General features: G+C 45.0%; 1 protein-coding gene across 4 annotated transcripts in view; it reads right to left on the bottom strand.

Moving 5' to 3' along the window:
- LOC122940789 (solute carrier family 22 member 15-like) overlaps positions 1-18,121 on the bottom strand; it is a 281,156-nt gene that overhangs the window by 224,708 nt on the left and 38,327 nt on the right. For 3 of the 4 annotated variants that reach the window (XM_044297546.1, XM_044297544.1, XM_044297543.1), the window contains exons 2-5: positions 15,007-15,150; positions 13,414-13,546; positions 9,986-10,150; positions 8,555-8,684 (exon numbers count right to left, since the gene is read on the bottom strand). In XM_044297546.1, the coding sequence (XP_044153481.1) occupies positions 8,555-8,684; positions 9,986-10,150; positions 13,414-13,546; positions 15,007-15,150 (572 nt within the window). The remainder of the gene's footprint in view (positions 1-8,554; positions 8,685-9,985; positions 10,151-13,413; positions 13,547-15,006; positions 15,151-18,121) is intronic. The other variant, XM_044297545.1, reaches the window with a different exon arrangement.

Below are 18,121 nucleotides of genomic sequence, written 5' to 3'. Positions count from 1 at the left end.
AAAATGCTTCCGTTACAATAATACAACCGCATGCATCCGTCATGAACGGATCCGGTTGTATTATGTCTTCTATAGCCATGACGAATCAGTCTTGAACACCATTGAAAGTCAATGGATCTGTTTTCTTGTGTCATAGAAAACTGATCTGTCCCCATTGGCTTACATTGTGTGCCAGGACAGATCCGTTTGGCTCCGCTTCGTCAGGCGGACAGCAAAACGATCAAGGCAGCGTTTTGGTGTCCTCCTCCATAGCGGAATGGAGAATGAACGGAGGCAAACTAATGCATTCTGAACGGATCCTTTCCATTCAGAATGAATTTGGGCAAAACTGATCCGTTTTGGACCGCTTGCGAGAGCCCTGAATGGATCTCGCAAACTGAAAGCAAAAAAACTTGTGTGAAAGTTACCTAAAAAGGACTACATTAATATGCTTTGGATTCAGAATGTTAGACGTTAAACACTGGATTAGGGCTGCAACGATTAATCGATGTAATCGATTATATTCGATAACTGGATTCGTTGTCGACGAATCCAGTTATCGAATAATCGCCGATTCGTTGCTATGCGGGCGGGCGGTCGCTGCATCTTTATTTTACCTTTTTACAATGACGCTCCTGTAACAGCCAGGCAGAGCGGACGGCGGTGTAACGTCACTCACTCACGTGACGCACCTGCTCCGCCTCCTTCATTCATGAGGTGGGCGGAGCAGGTGCGTCACGTGAGTGAGTGACGTTGCGCCGCCGTCCGCTCTGCCTGGCTGTTACAGGAGCGTCATTGTAAAAAGGTAAAATAAAGATGCAGACGTGATTAGTCCGACTTATAAGCATCGGGGCCGGGGCTGTTATGGGGAGGGGGGAGGATCTGTCTATGGCACTGCTATGGGGAGGGGGGTCTGTGTATAGCACTGCTATGGGGAGGGGGGAGGATCTGTCTATGGCACTGCTATGGGGAGGGGGGTCTGTGTATAGCACTGCTATGGGGAGGGGGGTCTGTGTATAGCACTGCTATGGGGAGGAGGGGGGGTCTGTGTATGGCACTGCTATGGGAAGGGGGATCTGTGCACTGTTATGCCCATAACAGTGCACATATCCCCCTCTCCATAACAGCGCCACCCACAGATCCCCCTCTCCATAACTGCGCCACCCACAGATCCCCCTCTCCATAACTGCGCCACCCACAGATCCCCCTCTCCATAACTGCGCCGCCCACAGATCCCCCTCTCCATAACTGCGCCACCCACAGATCCCCCTCTCCATAACTACGCCACCCACAGATCCCCCTCTCCATAACTGCGCCACCCACAGATCCCCCTCTCCATAACTGCGCCACCCACAGATCCCCCTCTCCATAACTGTGCCGCCCACAGATCCCCCTCTCCATAACTATGCCGCCCACAGATCCCCCTCTCCATAACTACGCCGCCCACAGATCCCCCTCTCCATAACTGCGCCACCCACAGATCCCCTCTCCATAACTGCGCCGCCCACAGATCCCCCTCTCCATAACTGTGCCGCCCATAGATCCCCCTCTCCATAACTGTGCCGCCCATAGATCCCCCTCTCCATAACTACGCCATCCACAGATCCCCCTCTCCATAACTGCACCGTCCACAGATCCCCCATAATAGTGTTGTCCACAGATCCCCCATAATAGTGTCGTCCACAGATCCCCCATAATAGTGTCGTCCACAGATCCCCCATAAGTGTCGTCCACAGATCCCCCTCTCCATAACTACGCCGCCCACAGATCCCCCTCTCCATAACTCCGCCGCCCACAGATCCCCCTCTCCATAACTGCGCCGCCCACAGATCCCCCTCTCCATAACTGCGCCACCCACAGATCCCCCTCTCCATAACTGCGCCGCCCACAGATCCCCCTCTCCATAACTGTGCCGCCCACAGATCCCCCTCTCCATAACTACGCCATCCACAGATCCCCCTCTCCATAACTGCGCCGTCCACAGATCCCCCATAATAGTGTCGTCCACAATTTGTTTTAATATGGCCTTTGAACATATTTTTTCAAGTAAGATTGTATAAACCTCTGGTTTTGTAATTTTGTCGTTTTTGCCGATTAATCGATTAATCGTAGAAATTAATCGGCAACTAATCGATTATTCAAATAATCGTTAGCTGCAGCCCTACACTGGATGTGTGAACAGGGCCTTACATGTGTAGTCCAAGGCTACATGCACACAACCGTATGTGTTTTGCTGTGCGCATTTTTTGCGGACCCATTGAAATGAATGGGTCTGCATCCTATCCGCAAAAAAAACTGAACGGACACGGAAACAAACAATGTTTGGGTGCATGTAGCCCAAGCATGTATAGTGCGCAGCCAGAACACGCATGTAATCCGTTTGCAGTGTGTGAAGTATTTTATTAGTTTTTAAACATGTTTAGCACATTTTCCTTTAAAAAAAAAACAAAAAAAAAAAAAAACTGCACTATAAAGTTGCAGCCCAATTGCCCCAAATAAGCTCAGAAAAAGCTGGAAACAGCTGTCAACTCATTTGGTTATTTGGCAGTTAATATTGTTTTCAATGAACAATTATAGATACAAATGTTTAATTTTCTAGAAGAACGCTTTGAGAATTCGCTATTTTCGGATGGCTATGATATTTAAATGAATGCTGGAAAGCGAGGGCAACGCGACTGAAATCTGAACTCTGTATATCTTCATCGCATCAATAGCCTATTGAGCTGCAGTCACACAGTCCAGGTACAGGGATCTAAGCCAAGGCGAGCGTTTCGCTGCACTGCACGACCACCCAGGGTTCACATAACAGAATTACAATACAAAATTCCTGAACGGCCACGTCTTCTGTAGATTATATATAATAGTAAAGATTTAAACGAGGTTTTATTTCTGCATAAAGTAAGATTAAATTAGGCGATAAGGGACTCCCACGCAAATTCACAGATGACGGCACTTTATTGAAAACAATACATATACATATAACAGTAGTACTTAGCACATTCTGTTCAAGTGTAAACCATTCTGTCAACATAAACCAGTTTAACACCCAGTCACTTTGGTCAGATCGTTGACAGAGGGAGGGGGGGGGCTATGTGCACACCACTCATTAAGGGGTATGGCCACACTCGGGGGCAATTTTGTGCCACTACATTTTACTCATTTTAGACCAAAAAAATATATCAATTTTTCAATTAGTCTTGTTTAAAAATGTTCATCAGTTTTCCTCTACAGCTTCAGTTTCAGTGCTTCTACAGACTATTGCTCTCTGCCTAATAGTGTTGAGCGAGCATGCTCGGCCGATCTGCTGTTCGGCTCTAGCATCGCTATGCTCGGCGCATTGCAGTGCTTGGCCAAATACTGCGGGTGCTCGAGTACAATTTAATACAATAAAAGTCAATGGGAGGCCAGAGCATAAAACTAGGCACCCCCTGCTCTGAAGAGAGGGTGTCTGGTTTACAAAGAAAGTTTAGAAATTGATGGAAACCCTATCAAAACGGTTTAGAAACAGCATTAAGAGGATGGTTGGATGCGTCTTGGACTCCTATTACCTATGACATACAATAGACAACCACACAAAGGCTATATGCCAAAAGCCAGGTATGTGGAAGCCAACAATCTATCCATGAGACAGATAACAGTCGGCACACCTTACAATGGCAGCCTTGTGCACTATGAGGCATTCAAAACCAGCTCTCATGTGACTGAAAGCCAGTAAGCCTTAAAGTTGCTTCACATCTGTTGGCTTGGGTGGACCTGCGCACCTAGATAAATATCATCAGGGTGACAAAAAGTTTTCCGATTGTCCTAACATAATATTCAATAACCTTTCTATACAGTTGTGTAATGTAAAGTCTGCCTTGTTTTTAGCTGAAAATCAATTTGCATGGAAAATTTGTGATCTACACTACTCATGAACAGCGCCATCTATTGGATTCATAGTCTTGTCATAAGACTATGAAACCATTAGATGGCGCTGTTCATCTTGTTGGGGCGCTAATAAGTGGGGCACCCTGCACAACAGAGTCTACACACCGTGTAGCACTCAGCCTTTTGCATGGAAAATTTACGATTAGAATTAGGGATCGACAGATATTGATTTTTTAGGGCCGATACCGATAATTTGTGAACTTTCAGGCCGATAGTCGATAATTTATACCGATATTCTGTGAATTTTCATTTTTTTTTTAAATAAAAAATTCCTACACAAATATGCTGAAAATTAATGTTTATTGTTAATGTGTAGTTTTGTTTTTTTGTAAATCTTTTTTTCATTTATACTTTTCATTTTATTTTTACATTTTTTGTTTTTGTTTTGTTTTTTGTTTTTAACTTTTAGCCCCCTTAGGGACTAGAACCCTTGTCCTATTCACCCTGATAGATCTCCATCAGGGTGAATAGGATCTCACACTGTCCCTGTTGCTCTGTGCTTTGTGCACACAGCAGCATGGAGCTTACCATGGCAGCCAGGGCTTCAATAGCATCCTGGCTGCCATGGTAACCGATCGGAGCCCCAGGATTACACTGCTGGGGCTCCGATCGGAGGAGGAGGGGAGAGGGGATCCTGTGGCCACTGCCACCAATTATTAATACTGGGGGGGGGCTTGGGTGGGGGGGCGCACTGCGCCACCAATGTCCTTAATGTGGGGGGTGCACTGAGCCACCAATGATTCATACTGGGGGTCTTGGGGGGGGCGCACTGCGCCACCAATGAAGTTAAATCTCTCATGTATTCATATACAGGAGGCAGGAGCTGCAGAATGAGATAGCCGGCTCCCAACCTCCTATGAGAGGTAGCTGCGATCCGCGGCACCTGAGGGGTTAACCGAGGATCGCAGCTACAGCTCATAGAGGTCGGGAGCCGGCTATGTGATTCTGCAGCTCCCGCCTCCTGTTCAATTTTAATGAATGAGAGATTTCTCTTCATTGGTGGCGCAGTGGCCATAGCTCCTCCCCTTCTCTTGTCCCCTGTCCTCCCAATGGCTGCAGCGGCAGCAGCAGCACAGGGGGAGGGAGACACTGCTTCCTTCTCCCCTGTGCTGCTGCAGAGGGAACACGGAGAGCGCTGTCAGCAGCGCGATCTGTGTTCCCCATAAGTTATCGGAATATCGACCGATAACAGTCAAAATCCTCAATATCGGCCGATAATATCGGTAAAATCGATAATCGGTCGATCCCTAATTAGAATATTCTCGATCTACACCATTCATGAACAGCGCCATCTATTGGATTCATAGTCTTGTCATAAGACTATGAAACCAATAGATGGCGCTGTTCATGAGTCACTACAAGCAGGGCACAAGTCCTCAGATACACCCTAGCAAGCTTATTTTACCGCAGATAAAGTGCTAGAAGATGGGTGAATGATAGCAGCAATCTGATATACACCTCAGTGTTAGCGCAGACTATTATAGGCTGAGTGCTACACGGTGTGTGGACTCTGTTGAGCAGGGTACTCCACTTACTAGCGCCTCAACAAGATGAACAGCGCCATCTATTGGTTTAATAGTCTTATAACAAGACTATGAATCCAATAGAGAGCGCTGTTCATGAGTAGTGTAGATCGCAAATTTTCCATGCAAATGGTTTTTCAGCTGAAAAACAAGGCAAATTCTGCTCATTTGCATATCTTTCCCATATGCCTATGTTTATGCAAATTAATTTTTACATGATAACTGTATAGAAAGTTTATTGAATATTATGTTAGGACAATCAGAAAACTTTTTGTCACCCTGATGATATTGATCTAGGTGCGCAGGTCCACCCAAGCCATCCAACATAATGTGAAGCAATTACTGGCTCTCAGTCACATGAGAGCTGGTTTGGAATATCTCATAGTGTACAAGGCTGCCATTGTAAGGTATGCTGACTGTTATCTGTCTCATGGATAGATTGTTGGCCTCCACATACCTGGCATTTGGCATATAGCCTTTGTGTGGTTGTCTATTGTGTGTCATAGATAATAGGAGTTCAAGACGCATCCAGCCATCCTCTTGATGGGTTTTCCATCAATTTCTAACCTTTTTTTGTGAACCAGGCACCCTCTTCTCTTCCGAGCAGGGGGTGCTTGGGTTTCTCCCATTGACTTCCATTATGCTCGGGTGCTCGGTAGAACACATGAGCATACCGATGTGTTCGGTTAGAGCACACGAGCACTTTGGTGCTCGCTCGACACTACTGCCTAACACTGAATCCGTCAAGGAGCTACACCGATGGCTAAATCTGTAGCCCTTACCTCTGAACTTCTGAGAGCTTATAAACACTCATAGCTAAAATTATTATCAAACTGATAAGAATATGGCTTGAAGGGAGTCTGTCACCTCCATATGGCCATATACATTGCCCTATAGCACACCTATACATGAATGTAATGGTACTATTGTTGTTTTCTTTAGACTTGCAGAAGCTGGAAAAATGCTGTTTAATTCATATGCAAATTAGCACTCGCAAGTGCCCAGGACAGTGTTCACCGTGTTGGAGCCTAGGCTGCTCTGCCTTTTTTCATTGTTTTCCCACCCCAGCCTATGCCCGCCCTCTTATTCCCTTGCATCATCCTACGGTCCAGCCGAGAACTCGCGCCTGCGCACTGCCTCGCAGGGCCGGGGCATGCGCACTGCGGTGCCCATTGTGGGCACAGAATCGCTTTAACTATTGTGCATGTGCCGGCAAACGCCCCCTTGCCGCTGGTTTTGCGGCGGCGCATGCGCAGTAGTTAAAGCGATGCCATGCCCACAATGGGCATCGCAGAGCACATGCCCTGGCCCGGCGAGGCAGTGCGCAGGCACTGGATCTCGGCCGGACCGAACTATAATGTAAGGGAATAGGAGGGCGGGGCATTTGTGAGTGCTCATTTGCATATGAATTAAACTTTGTTTTTCCAGCTTCTGCAAGTCTAAAGAAAATAATAAAAGTACCCTTACATTCATGTATAGGAATAGGAGTGCTTATGAGCTGTCATAAGTTCTGAGATGAGGGCTACAGACTGAGCCATTGATGTAGCTCCATGACAGATTTAGTGTGAGGCAGAGAGCAATAGTCTATAGATACACTGAAACTGAAAGCTGTAGAGGAAAAACTGTTGACAATTTTCAGTAAAGACTAACTGAAAAAAATACATTTGAAAAATGAGTAAAATGCAAACAATAAAAAAAATATATAAAAAAAACGCCCCCAAAGGTGTCCATAGCTTTTAACCAAGAGGTCAATGATCAATTAGGTTTATGCATTAGTCAGTATCATTTCTGAAAACTAAAATAATAGAATGGTTATATCTTTGTGTCAAGCCATACAGAAGATCTGATGCGGTGTATAAACTGGCTAAGCAATAGAGATTTCAGATGTCTGAAAAGGGCAATCTAGACCACTTCCTGCTCAATGCTGGAACCTTTTCGAAAAAGAATGATATACGTCGACTAAAGTCAAATATATTTGGATATCACATACTGGACCTTTTCGGTCACTGTCAGGTGCAATTACTGGAAAGTCTCCAAAAGACAGATCCAAAACTCAGCAATCAAAGCCCAGACTAGGCCACAGATGAAGTCTGAGTAACTGCTTTCACAAAACATTTGACAGGTTTTAATCACCTGCCAATGGTTTTGATCAGTGGGGACAGGATGCTGAAAGCACCACCGACCAATAAAATGGGGCAAGTGCTAATCTGAGCACTGCTGTGGTTGTCTCTTCTCAGCTGAGCACTGTGCTCCCTCCGATGTGATCGCCTCTTCTCAGCTGAGCACTGTGCTCCCTCCGATGTGATCGCCTCTTCTCAGCTGAGCACTGTGCCCTTTTCGATGTAATCGCCTCTTCTCAGCTGAGCACTGTGCTCCCTCCGATGTGATTGCCTCTTCTCAGCTGAGCACTGTGCCCTTTTCGATGTAATCGCCTCTTCTCAGCTGAGCACTGTGCCCTTTTCGATGTAATCGCCTCTTCTCAGCTGAGCACTGTGCCCTTTTCGATGTAATCGCCTCTTCTCAGCTGAGCACTGTGCCCTTTTCGATGTAATCGCCTCTTCTCAGCTGAGCACTGTGCTCCCTCCGATGTGATTGCCTCTTCTCAGCTGAGCACTGTGCCCTTTTCGATGTAATCGCCTCTTCTCAGCTGAGCACTGTGCTCCCTCCGGTGTGATAGCCTCTTCTCAGCTGAGCACTGTGCTCCCTCCGATGTGGTTGCCTCTTCTCAGCTGAGCACTGTGCTCCCTCCGATGTGATCGCCTCTTCTCAGCTGAGCACTGTGCTCCCTCCGATGTGATTGCCTCTTCTCAGCTGAGCATTGTGCCCTTTTCGATGTTATCATCTCTTCTCAGCCGAGTGACTCTGCCACTTTGTTTCAGCGATCAATAGGGGTCTTAGCAACCAGATCCCTAGTGATCAAAACTTTTGACAAAGTGCAGTTATTCTTTACATTATAGCATTGTCAGCCAAAGTGACAACTTTCACAGACATGAATGAAGTGCTAGGCAAATGGCTATCTGAAATTTCTAGTGAATGGCTAGATTTACTCACACAGTGTTCAAACAGTGAGAACATGTCACGCAAGAAACATAAAGGATTCTAAAACAACTAAAGTGTAAACTTACAATGAAAGCAGAAAAAACAGAACTCCTGGAGAGTTGGCTACAAAGGCAAGTATCCTCCAGTTCCTGATGTAATAGCCCAGCAAAGCATAAAGCGCTATGCCAACAGCAAATGTTAGGTTAGTTAAAGAACCTAAAAATGAGAGGCAAGCATGACAGTAAATGACATGTAAATGTAAAAAAAATAATAAAAAAAGAGCATAGCAGCAAATATAATATGACATACACACATCAGCATCAGTACTGCATGAACATGGGGAGAAGTGTACAGGAATATGATCTACATTATAGAAGCTTAGATACGCTGATGATGGTTTAGAGACTGAGTTTAGAGACTGATGATGGTTTCCCATAACAGCCAGCAGAATTAAGCCTGTAGCTCAGAAGTATAATATAACTTTCTATTTTTAATATGCATTCAAAGTTCACATCTCAAACATACGCCACAAAAAGAGTAATCATTATATTCTAATAAGAAAAAACTATCAACTGTAAGGACCCAAAACCACCTTCAGCGGGACAACAACAGCAAAAAGTGGAACGAATATTAAAGGTCAAAGGACACTTAAAGGGGCTGTGCCATCTGGATACTTATGGCATACTGATATCAGACATGTATGTCATATGCTAGGTGCGAGTCCCACCTCTGGGATCGGCTCATATCTTGAGAACTGGGCCCCACCATGAATGGAGGGCAAGCCAACATGTGGGTGTGATCTCCATTCACTACTATTGGACTCCTGAAACTTGCTAAATGAGCTGCACACTCAGCTATTTTCGGAAGTCCCATAGCTGTGAATGGAGAGGACACCACCCATGCCACCCAACCATTCACTGCTATGGGACTTCTGAAAATACCTATTTTTGGAAGTTCTACAGCAGTGAATGATGAAACCATGCATGTGCAGCTTAGGGTCTATTCACGTGTCCGTAAGTGTTTTGCGGATCAGCAAATTGCGGATCCACAAAACACAGACACTGGCAATTTGCATTCCGCAATTTGCGGACCGCACATCGCCGGCACTATAATAGAAAATGCCTAATCTTGTCCGAAATTGCTGACAAGAATAGGACATGTTCAATTTTTGGGCGGAAACTGAACCACGGATGCGGAAGTGCGGATTCGCAAATGTGGATGCGGACAGCATATCCCGCCCCCATTGAAAATGAATGGGTCTGCACCCGTTCCGCAAAATTGCGGAACGGATGCAGACCCATTTTGCGGACATGTGAATGGACCCTTACTCTGCATTCGCAGCAGGGTCCTCTTCTTAAAATAGGAGTGGGCCCAAAGGTGGGAAACGCACCTATCGGACACTTACAGCATATCCTATGGTTAAACCATAAATGTCCATCCAGGACACCTCCTAAAGAAAAAAAAAGGAATATGGATTACATAAAATAAAATAACAGAAAGTTGGCGAGTCAACCTACCTGTCAAAGCCCAATAGGATTTTCCAACATATTCTTGTGTTAATACAAAAGACACAAGTGCCATACCGCCATTCATTATTCCAACAAATAATCGTGAGAATGCAAACATTTCATAGCTTGGAGCCAGGGCTGTTAGGTACCCAAAAATGACATTAAAAAATAGTCCTGAGGAGAATAAGACATAACCAAATCCAAAATATCAATACCAGAGGACACAAACTTCTGACCCATTAAAACAACACTACAAGGAGCGGTGGAGACAAACAGCCTGATGCAAAAAAAGTATATGGACCCTTAATTCCCAGCAACTAAACTGATAGTACATGTAGTATGTCCACCTGACAGAAACACAGTAATGAGGTCACAACAGCTTTCCTGACTGAGACACTCTTCGATATCTCAGTATTGTATCTGTCCAGAACTGTTCTGTCAAAGCCGCTTACCTTACAAAAACCTGTCATGTCACAGCAGCTTTCCTCAGCGATTTATATTTGTGATGTCACAGCATGCCACCTGACAAACTCATGTGTGATGTCACAATATGATGTCAAAGCAGTTACCAAATGATAACACAGTTGTGATGTCAGAGCGTATTACCTGTCTGACACCCACTTGTGATGTCACATCGGTTTACCTTACCTTAACACTCTTGGCATGTCTCAAAAGCTTAACTGATAAAAGTTACTTGTGATGTAATAGTAGCTACCCTGCCTGAAACCTACTAGTGACACCTACTAGTGATGTCATAGTACTTCCCACCATGATGTCAGAGCAGCTTTCCTGACAGACAGAATTGTGGTGCCACAGGAGATAACCTGACTGAAACCCAACTGTGATGTCACAAAAGCTATCCTGACTGAAACGTGCTTGTGATGTCATAGACTCTGACCTGACTGAAGCAAAAATGTGATGTCATGGCAAGTATCCTGACTTAAACCCAATTCCAACGTTACAAAAGTTTACCTCTCCTAATCCCGCTCGTGATGTCACTGTAGCTTTCCTAACTGAAGACTAGTGTGATGTCACAGCAACTTACCTGATCAAAAAAACACATTTGTGGTGTCAACTCTACTCATCACACTAAAACTTGTTAAATCACACCTAAAAGCAGACAGCAGCGGCAGAATGCCCCTGTACATGAACAGTATATTGACTATGATTTAATCTGATGACATTGTGTTGCTTGTCAAAGACCACATCATTTATGGTTCCCCAGAAATTCCCTCACTGCTGTACTAACTGACCAATAATTGTGGATAGCAAGGAGTGTGAACGTGTACATATGTTCTCACAAAAAGAATCAATATATTTTGGATCTCCTTGTCTTTAGGGACCCTAAACATACACTGCATTCAGAAAGTCTACAGACCCTTTCACTTTTTTCACATTTTGTTATGTTTCAGGCTTGTGCTAAAATCCCCAAAATCAAGTTTTCCCCCCATCAATCTGCACTCAATACCTCATAATGAGAAAGTTAAACCAGAATTCTTGAAATTTTTGCATAATGTATAAAAACAGAAAAACTAAAATTTCACATGGACATAAGTATTTCACATGGACATAACATCTTTAAGATGTTTCTACACCCTGATTGCAGTCCGCCTTTGGTAAATTCAATTGATGAGACAAGATTTGGAAAGACACACCCCTGTCTATTTAAGGTCTCACAGATGACAATGCATATCACAGCAAAAACCAAGTCATGAGGTGGAAAGAACTGCCTGTAAAGCTCAGAGACAGGATTTTTTGAAGGCACAGATCTGGAGAAGGGTACAAAAATTCTGCTGCACTTAAAGTATCCAAGAGCATAGTGGCCTCCATAATCCTTAAATGGAAGAAGTTTGAAACAACCAGGACTCTTCCAAGAGCTGTCCGCCCAACCAAACGAAGTAATTAGGTGAAAGGGCCTTGGTAAGAGAGGTGACTGAGAAGTCACTCTGGCTAAGCTCCAAAGATGCTGTATGCAGAGGGGAGAAACTTCCAAAAGGTCAACCATAACTTCAGTACTCTTTCAGAGTGGCCAGAAAGAAGCCTCTCCTCAGTAAAAGAAACATTAAAGTCTGTCTGGAGTTTTCAAAAAAAGCACCTAAAGGACTCTCAGACTGAGCAAAACAAGATTCTCTGGTCTGATGAAACCAAGACTGAATTTTTCGAACTTAATCCTAAGTGTCATGTCTAGTGGAAACCTGATACTGCTCATCACCTACCCAGTACCATCCCTACAGTAAAGCATGGTGATAGCAGCATCATGCTGTGTGGGTGTTTTTCAGTGTCTGGGACAGGGAGACTGGTCAGAGTTGAGGAAAAGCTGAATGGAGCAAAGTGCAGATATATTCGTAAAGAGAACCTGTCACCTGGATTTGGGGTATAGAGCTGAGGACATGGGCTGCTAGATCGCCGCTAGCACATCCGCAATATCCAGTCCCCATAACTCTCTGTGCTTTTATTGTGTAAAAAAAAAAAAAAAAAAAAAAAAAGATTTTATAGATATGGAAATTAACCTTAGATGAGTCCTGTCTCCTCCATGCTTGAGAGAGGAGTCCAACGTTCTCTGACTCTGAGCCCAGCCACGCCCACTGTGAAGGAGCCCAGCACCGCCCCGCATACTCTGAATCTCCTCCTTGCTCCCTGACGTCACAAAGCTAGAGCGCCGTAATCTCGCGATGCGCGAGCTAGCACATGCGCCGTTCGTTCCCTGAGGCTGATGCCAGCACAGGGAAGGAACACTATGCCGACACTGTGCATGCGCTAGGTCGCGCATCGTGAGATTACGGCGCTCTAGCTTTGTGATGTCGGGGAGCAAGGAGGAGATTCAGAGTATGCGGGGAGGTGCTGGGCTCCAGAAACATTAGTAGCCTCATCTACATATCTATAAAATTGTTTTTATGACACAATAAAAGCACAGAGAGCTATGGGGACTGGATATTGCGGATGTGCTAACGCCGATCTAGCAGCCCATGTCCTCAGCTCTATACCCAAAATCCAGGTGACAGGTTCCCTTTAAAGAAGATCTGACCCAGAGTCCTCTGGACCTCAGAGCGGGCTGAAGGTTCACCATAAAGACATGGACTCTTTAAGCACACAACCAAGACAACATAGAAGAGGCTTAGGGACAACTCTGTGAATGTCCTTGAGTGGCCCAGCCAGAGCCCTCTCTTGAACCCAATCAAACATCTTTGGAAAGACCTGAAAATGGCTGTCCACCGAAGGTCTCTATCTAACCTGACAGAGCTTGAGAGGATCTGCAGAGAAGATTGACAGAAAATCCCCAAATCCAGGTGCGCAAACAGACTGGATGCTGTAATCTCTGCCAAAGGTGCTTCAATTAAATCCAGAGTAAAAGATCTGGATACTTAGGTCAACAAAATATGAAAAGTGAAAGGGTCCTAAAAAAACTTTCCAAATTCATGATATACATTTTCACCTACCTGTTAAATATACTGGTCTCCTCCCAAGTTTATCCGACAAAGGTCCAAACAAAATATTCCCAATAAGGAGGCCGGCAAATAATAATGAAGATGCCAGATTGACCTTGTATGCTTCATGCTGTATTAAGTGCCACTATAAAAGGAAAATAAACATTCTGGATAAATCCCAGGCATGGATTTAATTTACTCTCTGCTAATAAAGGACCTTGTGCCTTATACCATTAAACACTCAATGTCTATTCTCCCTGTTGCCTCTTTTACTGAAAAAACACATAATTAAAAGGGTTACTGACTGCCATAAAGTGAGAAAACTCATGCCCTGAAATCCCAGAAGCCGAGTAACCAATGCATCTGGCAACTGACTGATGGAACCGAATCAACTGGCATCTGGTTACTAAAAACAAGTCAAACTCGTGTCTGAAGATGTTTGACTGGCTCGTAAATTCTACAGTGACTTGTGACTGTTAGATCAATGGGGTTCCTACTGCTGGGACCTCAACTGATCACAAAAAGGGGGTCTCTCATACCCTGTTTGAATAAAGCAGCAGTAGAGCATGCACACTGCCAATCCATTCATACTCTATGGGATTGTGGGAAATATCCTGGAGACTTAGAGGACCTTTCATTACAATAAAAAGTCTGAACTAAGTATGCTGACATGGAGAGCTGCGCCCAGGGATCTCCCTGCACTTACTATTATCCCTGGGCGCCGCTCCGTTCTCCCGGTATCTTCAGATGTTCGGCTCAACTGGGAGGAACCTGCCGGCGTCTCCTTCTCCCAGGCTGTAGCGTTGGCCAATCGCAGCGTTCAGCTCATAGCCTGGGAGAAAAAAACCTCTCAGGTTATGAGCTGAGCTCTGCGATTGGCCAGCACTACAGCCTGGGAGAAGGAGACGCCCAGGAGAACTAGAGCAGGCTCCTCCCAGTTGAGCCGAAAATCTGAAGATACCGGAGCCTATACCGGGAGAATGGAGCGGCGCCCAGGGATAATAGTAAGTGCAGGGAGATCCCTGGGCGGCGCCGCTCTCCATGTCAGAATACTTTAGTTTAGATTTTTTTATTGTAATGAAAGGACCTCCTTAAAGGCTATGTACACCTTTGGTGGCCATTTTTTTTTAATTATTGCACTGTACTCATTTCAAACTGAAAATCATTTTTATTTATTATTAAAAATAATGAGCCATTTTCCCTGCACAGCTTTGATTTTATCTTTTAGCAGGGTACTTTCTCTCTGCTCCTGAGGTAGGGAGCTGAGGGGCTCCTAATCTCTGATCGCTGACCTTATAAACACTAATTAAAGCTCAATTCTAATCTTACTGATAAGAATGTGGCTTTAATTTGTGTAAGTTTGACTAAAAATTAAAAGAAGATTTTCTACGCACTGAGGGATCACATTTGACAGCTAAAGGAATACACATAATATGGGGATATCAGGCCTTGTGGAAAATTTTCTAAAGGACTTTGGTGCCGACAGACTCCCTTTAAAACCTAGAAATGTTCCTAAAAATGTAGGCGAGCTGGGAACTCTAGTTACAAAAAACACAATGCTTTCATAAAAAATGTGAAATAGGTAATAAATTAAGTAATACTTGCCTCTGATACTATGGACGTGAAATTGTCGGTAAAGTGAACATGCTTTATACCGTCCCTGTCGGCAGGTGCATCCTCTGCATCAATATGATATTCAGGTATGGCTCCCACAATGACGATTAGCATGGACTGACAAGCCACGTAAACCTAGAAGTAACAGTAACTAGTATGAGCACACTACTAATTATTCTCCAGCAGATGCATACAATGCCTGACATTTCCAGCAGTCACATTGTTTTGTTGTTGTTGGGGTTTTTTGTGTGTTTTTTTACATTTTACAATGGATATCTATTCAATAAATTATGTAATTTGGCCAAAGGGTTTTCAGAGATTTAAATACTGATGACGTATCCTGTGGATAGGTCATCAGTATCTGATCGGTAGGGGGCTGACACTAGGGAACCCCGCTGATCAGATGTATGAGAAGGCACCGGAACTAGTGAGCCCCGCGGCTTTCTCCGTGCTCACCAAGCAGAGCGCCGTACATTGTATAGTGGCTTTGCTTGGAATCGCAACTCAGCCCCATTGAAGTGAACGTGATTAATGTATCGTCACATGGCCTTGGGAAAGCTGAGAGAAGGCAGCTGTGCTACTGCGAGTGCCACTGCCTTCTCGAACAGCTGATCGGCCGGGGTCCCCCACCGATCAGATACTGATGACCTATCCAGAGGATAAAAGTCTCAGAAAACCCCTTTAAAACCAAAATGTTTCCTCCAAGTAAAAACCTCATCCACCTGGTTGCTACTAGATTATGCTGCAGATTTTCTGCTGCAAATACAGATGGGAAATCTACAGCGCATCTGCTACATGTCTCCTACGCAGTATCCTGCTGACATACGATGTGCTGGAATTATTAAAAGAGGTTGTGCACATTTGGGAGTGTTTTTGGCATCCCCCACCCTCCCCCCAGGGCGGACCTGCAAAGGGAAGTATACTTACCTGCTTCTCGACACTGGACCCTGTCTTCTACGCTTTCCAGCCTCCGCTGCTCCATTCAAGTCCATGGATGTAGTTGACTGAACTTCTGTTTTGACGCCGCTGCAGCCAAATTGCTATCCAGCAGCGGTGGTCACATGACACAGGGGGGAGCACATCACCTGGCTGCAGCGGCATCAAAATGGAGATTTACATCCAGCGACTCAGGCAGCGGAAGCTGGAGAGTGCAGGAGTCCGTGTCAGGAAGCAGGCAAATATGCTTCCCATCACCGGTCTGCCTAGGAGGGGGATTTGCAAACCCACCCACCCGATAAAAAGTGCAAAATCGGCAGAGGTTCTGTGCACCAGAAAAATAAATCTACATCAGCATGTTGTTAAATGATTAAGACCACAGAGGTCACATTTGCAGCCCACCTCCACCCATTTTTTTGTAAAAGTGGCAAGGGTGGTGGAGGAAACCAAAAAGTGGCACATTTTGGTGCAAAACAGCAGCTGCATCAACGCTAATTAATTCACCCTCCAAAATACCCCATGATTCCTGCTTGCTCAGACACAGGTCCTCCAGGAGTCCCTGCAGGCTGAGGGTGAGCATGCACAGTCTGCACCTGCTTTTCTTCTATGGTAGATACCCCCATCGCTCTGTGCAGGGAGATGCTGCATAGGCGGTTGCTTCATCCTCACTGCGCAGGACGAGCATGCGCACCGAGGGCTGCTCTCAATGCAGGAGCAGCTCCTCAGTTCTTCACCTTCCTATGGAAGATACGCAAGGTGCTTGTGGGAAATGGAACGATGCTCATCTAATGTCCAGAAATATAGAAAAGAATAGTCGCTCCTGTAAGACACTTTTCTGTAATAATTAGTTTTATATTTGCGAGAAATGTCACTTGTTTCATCTGGAACTTCTGAAATGAACTACTTAAGCGTAAAAAATCCTGCTAATTTTAGCAGCAATTAAAACGTTAGTGAATGTGAAAATCAGCTAAGGTTAACATTATCAAGTAAACGATCTGATGGGGTTTTTTTTAAAGCGGTATTCCCATCACAGACAATGGGGGCATATCGCCAGGATGATAGGTCTTCCATTGTCTGGGGTCCTCCAGCCACATCTCTCCCCGCTCAGTTCTCGTTGTAGGTGCAGGTTCCAGAGGTGGGACCCACACCTATCAGACAATGGGGGTATATCCTAGCGATATGCCCCCATTGCCTGTGATGGGAATACCCCTTTTAACTCCCAGATCTATTAAGATATTATAAATGTGCATTCAGCGACCCATCCCCTACATTTGCCAGGTGCACCTGCCGCCTCCTGTGTGTCCTACTGAAATACATGCCTTAATGCTGCACAGACAAGAGACCTCTCCCATGTGCCTTCCCCCACAATCGGGAACCTGCTACCCCAACACATCAGATTCTCCCCCACCATTCACCTCTTAAGGAAAGCCTACCACCTACAATAACCCTGCTGCCACTACACTACCATATGAAATGTACGGCGCTGTGCTTGGTAGAACTTAACATGTACGGCTCGGTATGACACATGGACGCAGAGCGGCAGAGTGTGCTCAGCTATATACTGTGATTTCCACGTCTGTGATCTCTCACAGACTATAATGAAGAATGATCGGAGGTGTACAGTCTCCTTTACACTGAACGTAAGGTGCAGCCCTCAGTTTTGCCATAATGTGGTAGACAACTACAGTGTAATATTTCATCTATAACAAATGAAAAAAGTGGGAAATGTCACCCCCCCCAAAAAAAAGGAAACCAAATATCTTGTAACCATCTTGCCATCATCAAGGAAGAGCCAAAGACCCTCCTCCTGGCCCACTCATGGTGCAACCGGTTCACCTGAGCAGGCAGGACATTAGAAGATGTGATCTTGAGCTAGGAGCACTCCTATTACTCTGTTACCAATGAGGGCACCTTGTTCTGAAGAGGAGGTCACCCTGGAAACACTAAGCCGCATCAGCGGACCTATGGCTTGTGGTTAACCAGAACTTACCGTATGTAAAGGTTCAGCCAAGAGGCAAAGAATTCCTAGGAAGGCGCTCCCGTTAAAGTAACCTCCAGCAATGACTACTGTTAGTGTCAATCAACCAGTCATTACACCAAAAAACTACAAGCAGCACATTATACCTGATCATGACTTAGCATTATCAGTACTGTATTTGGAAATACGGTA

Source organism: Bufo gargarizans, chromosome 6 (assembly GCF_014858855.1).
Source record: "Bufo gargarizans isolate SCDJY-AF-19 chromosome 6, ASM1485885v1, whole genome shotgun sequence".
Taxonomy (NCBI): domain Eukaryota; kingdom Metazoa; phylum Chordata; class Amphibia; order Anura; family Bufonidae; genus Bufo; species Bufo gargarizans.
Note: the sequence above shows the minus strand (reverse complement) of the source record. Positions and strands in the feature narration are given on the sequence as shown.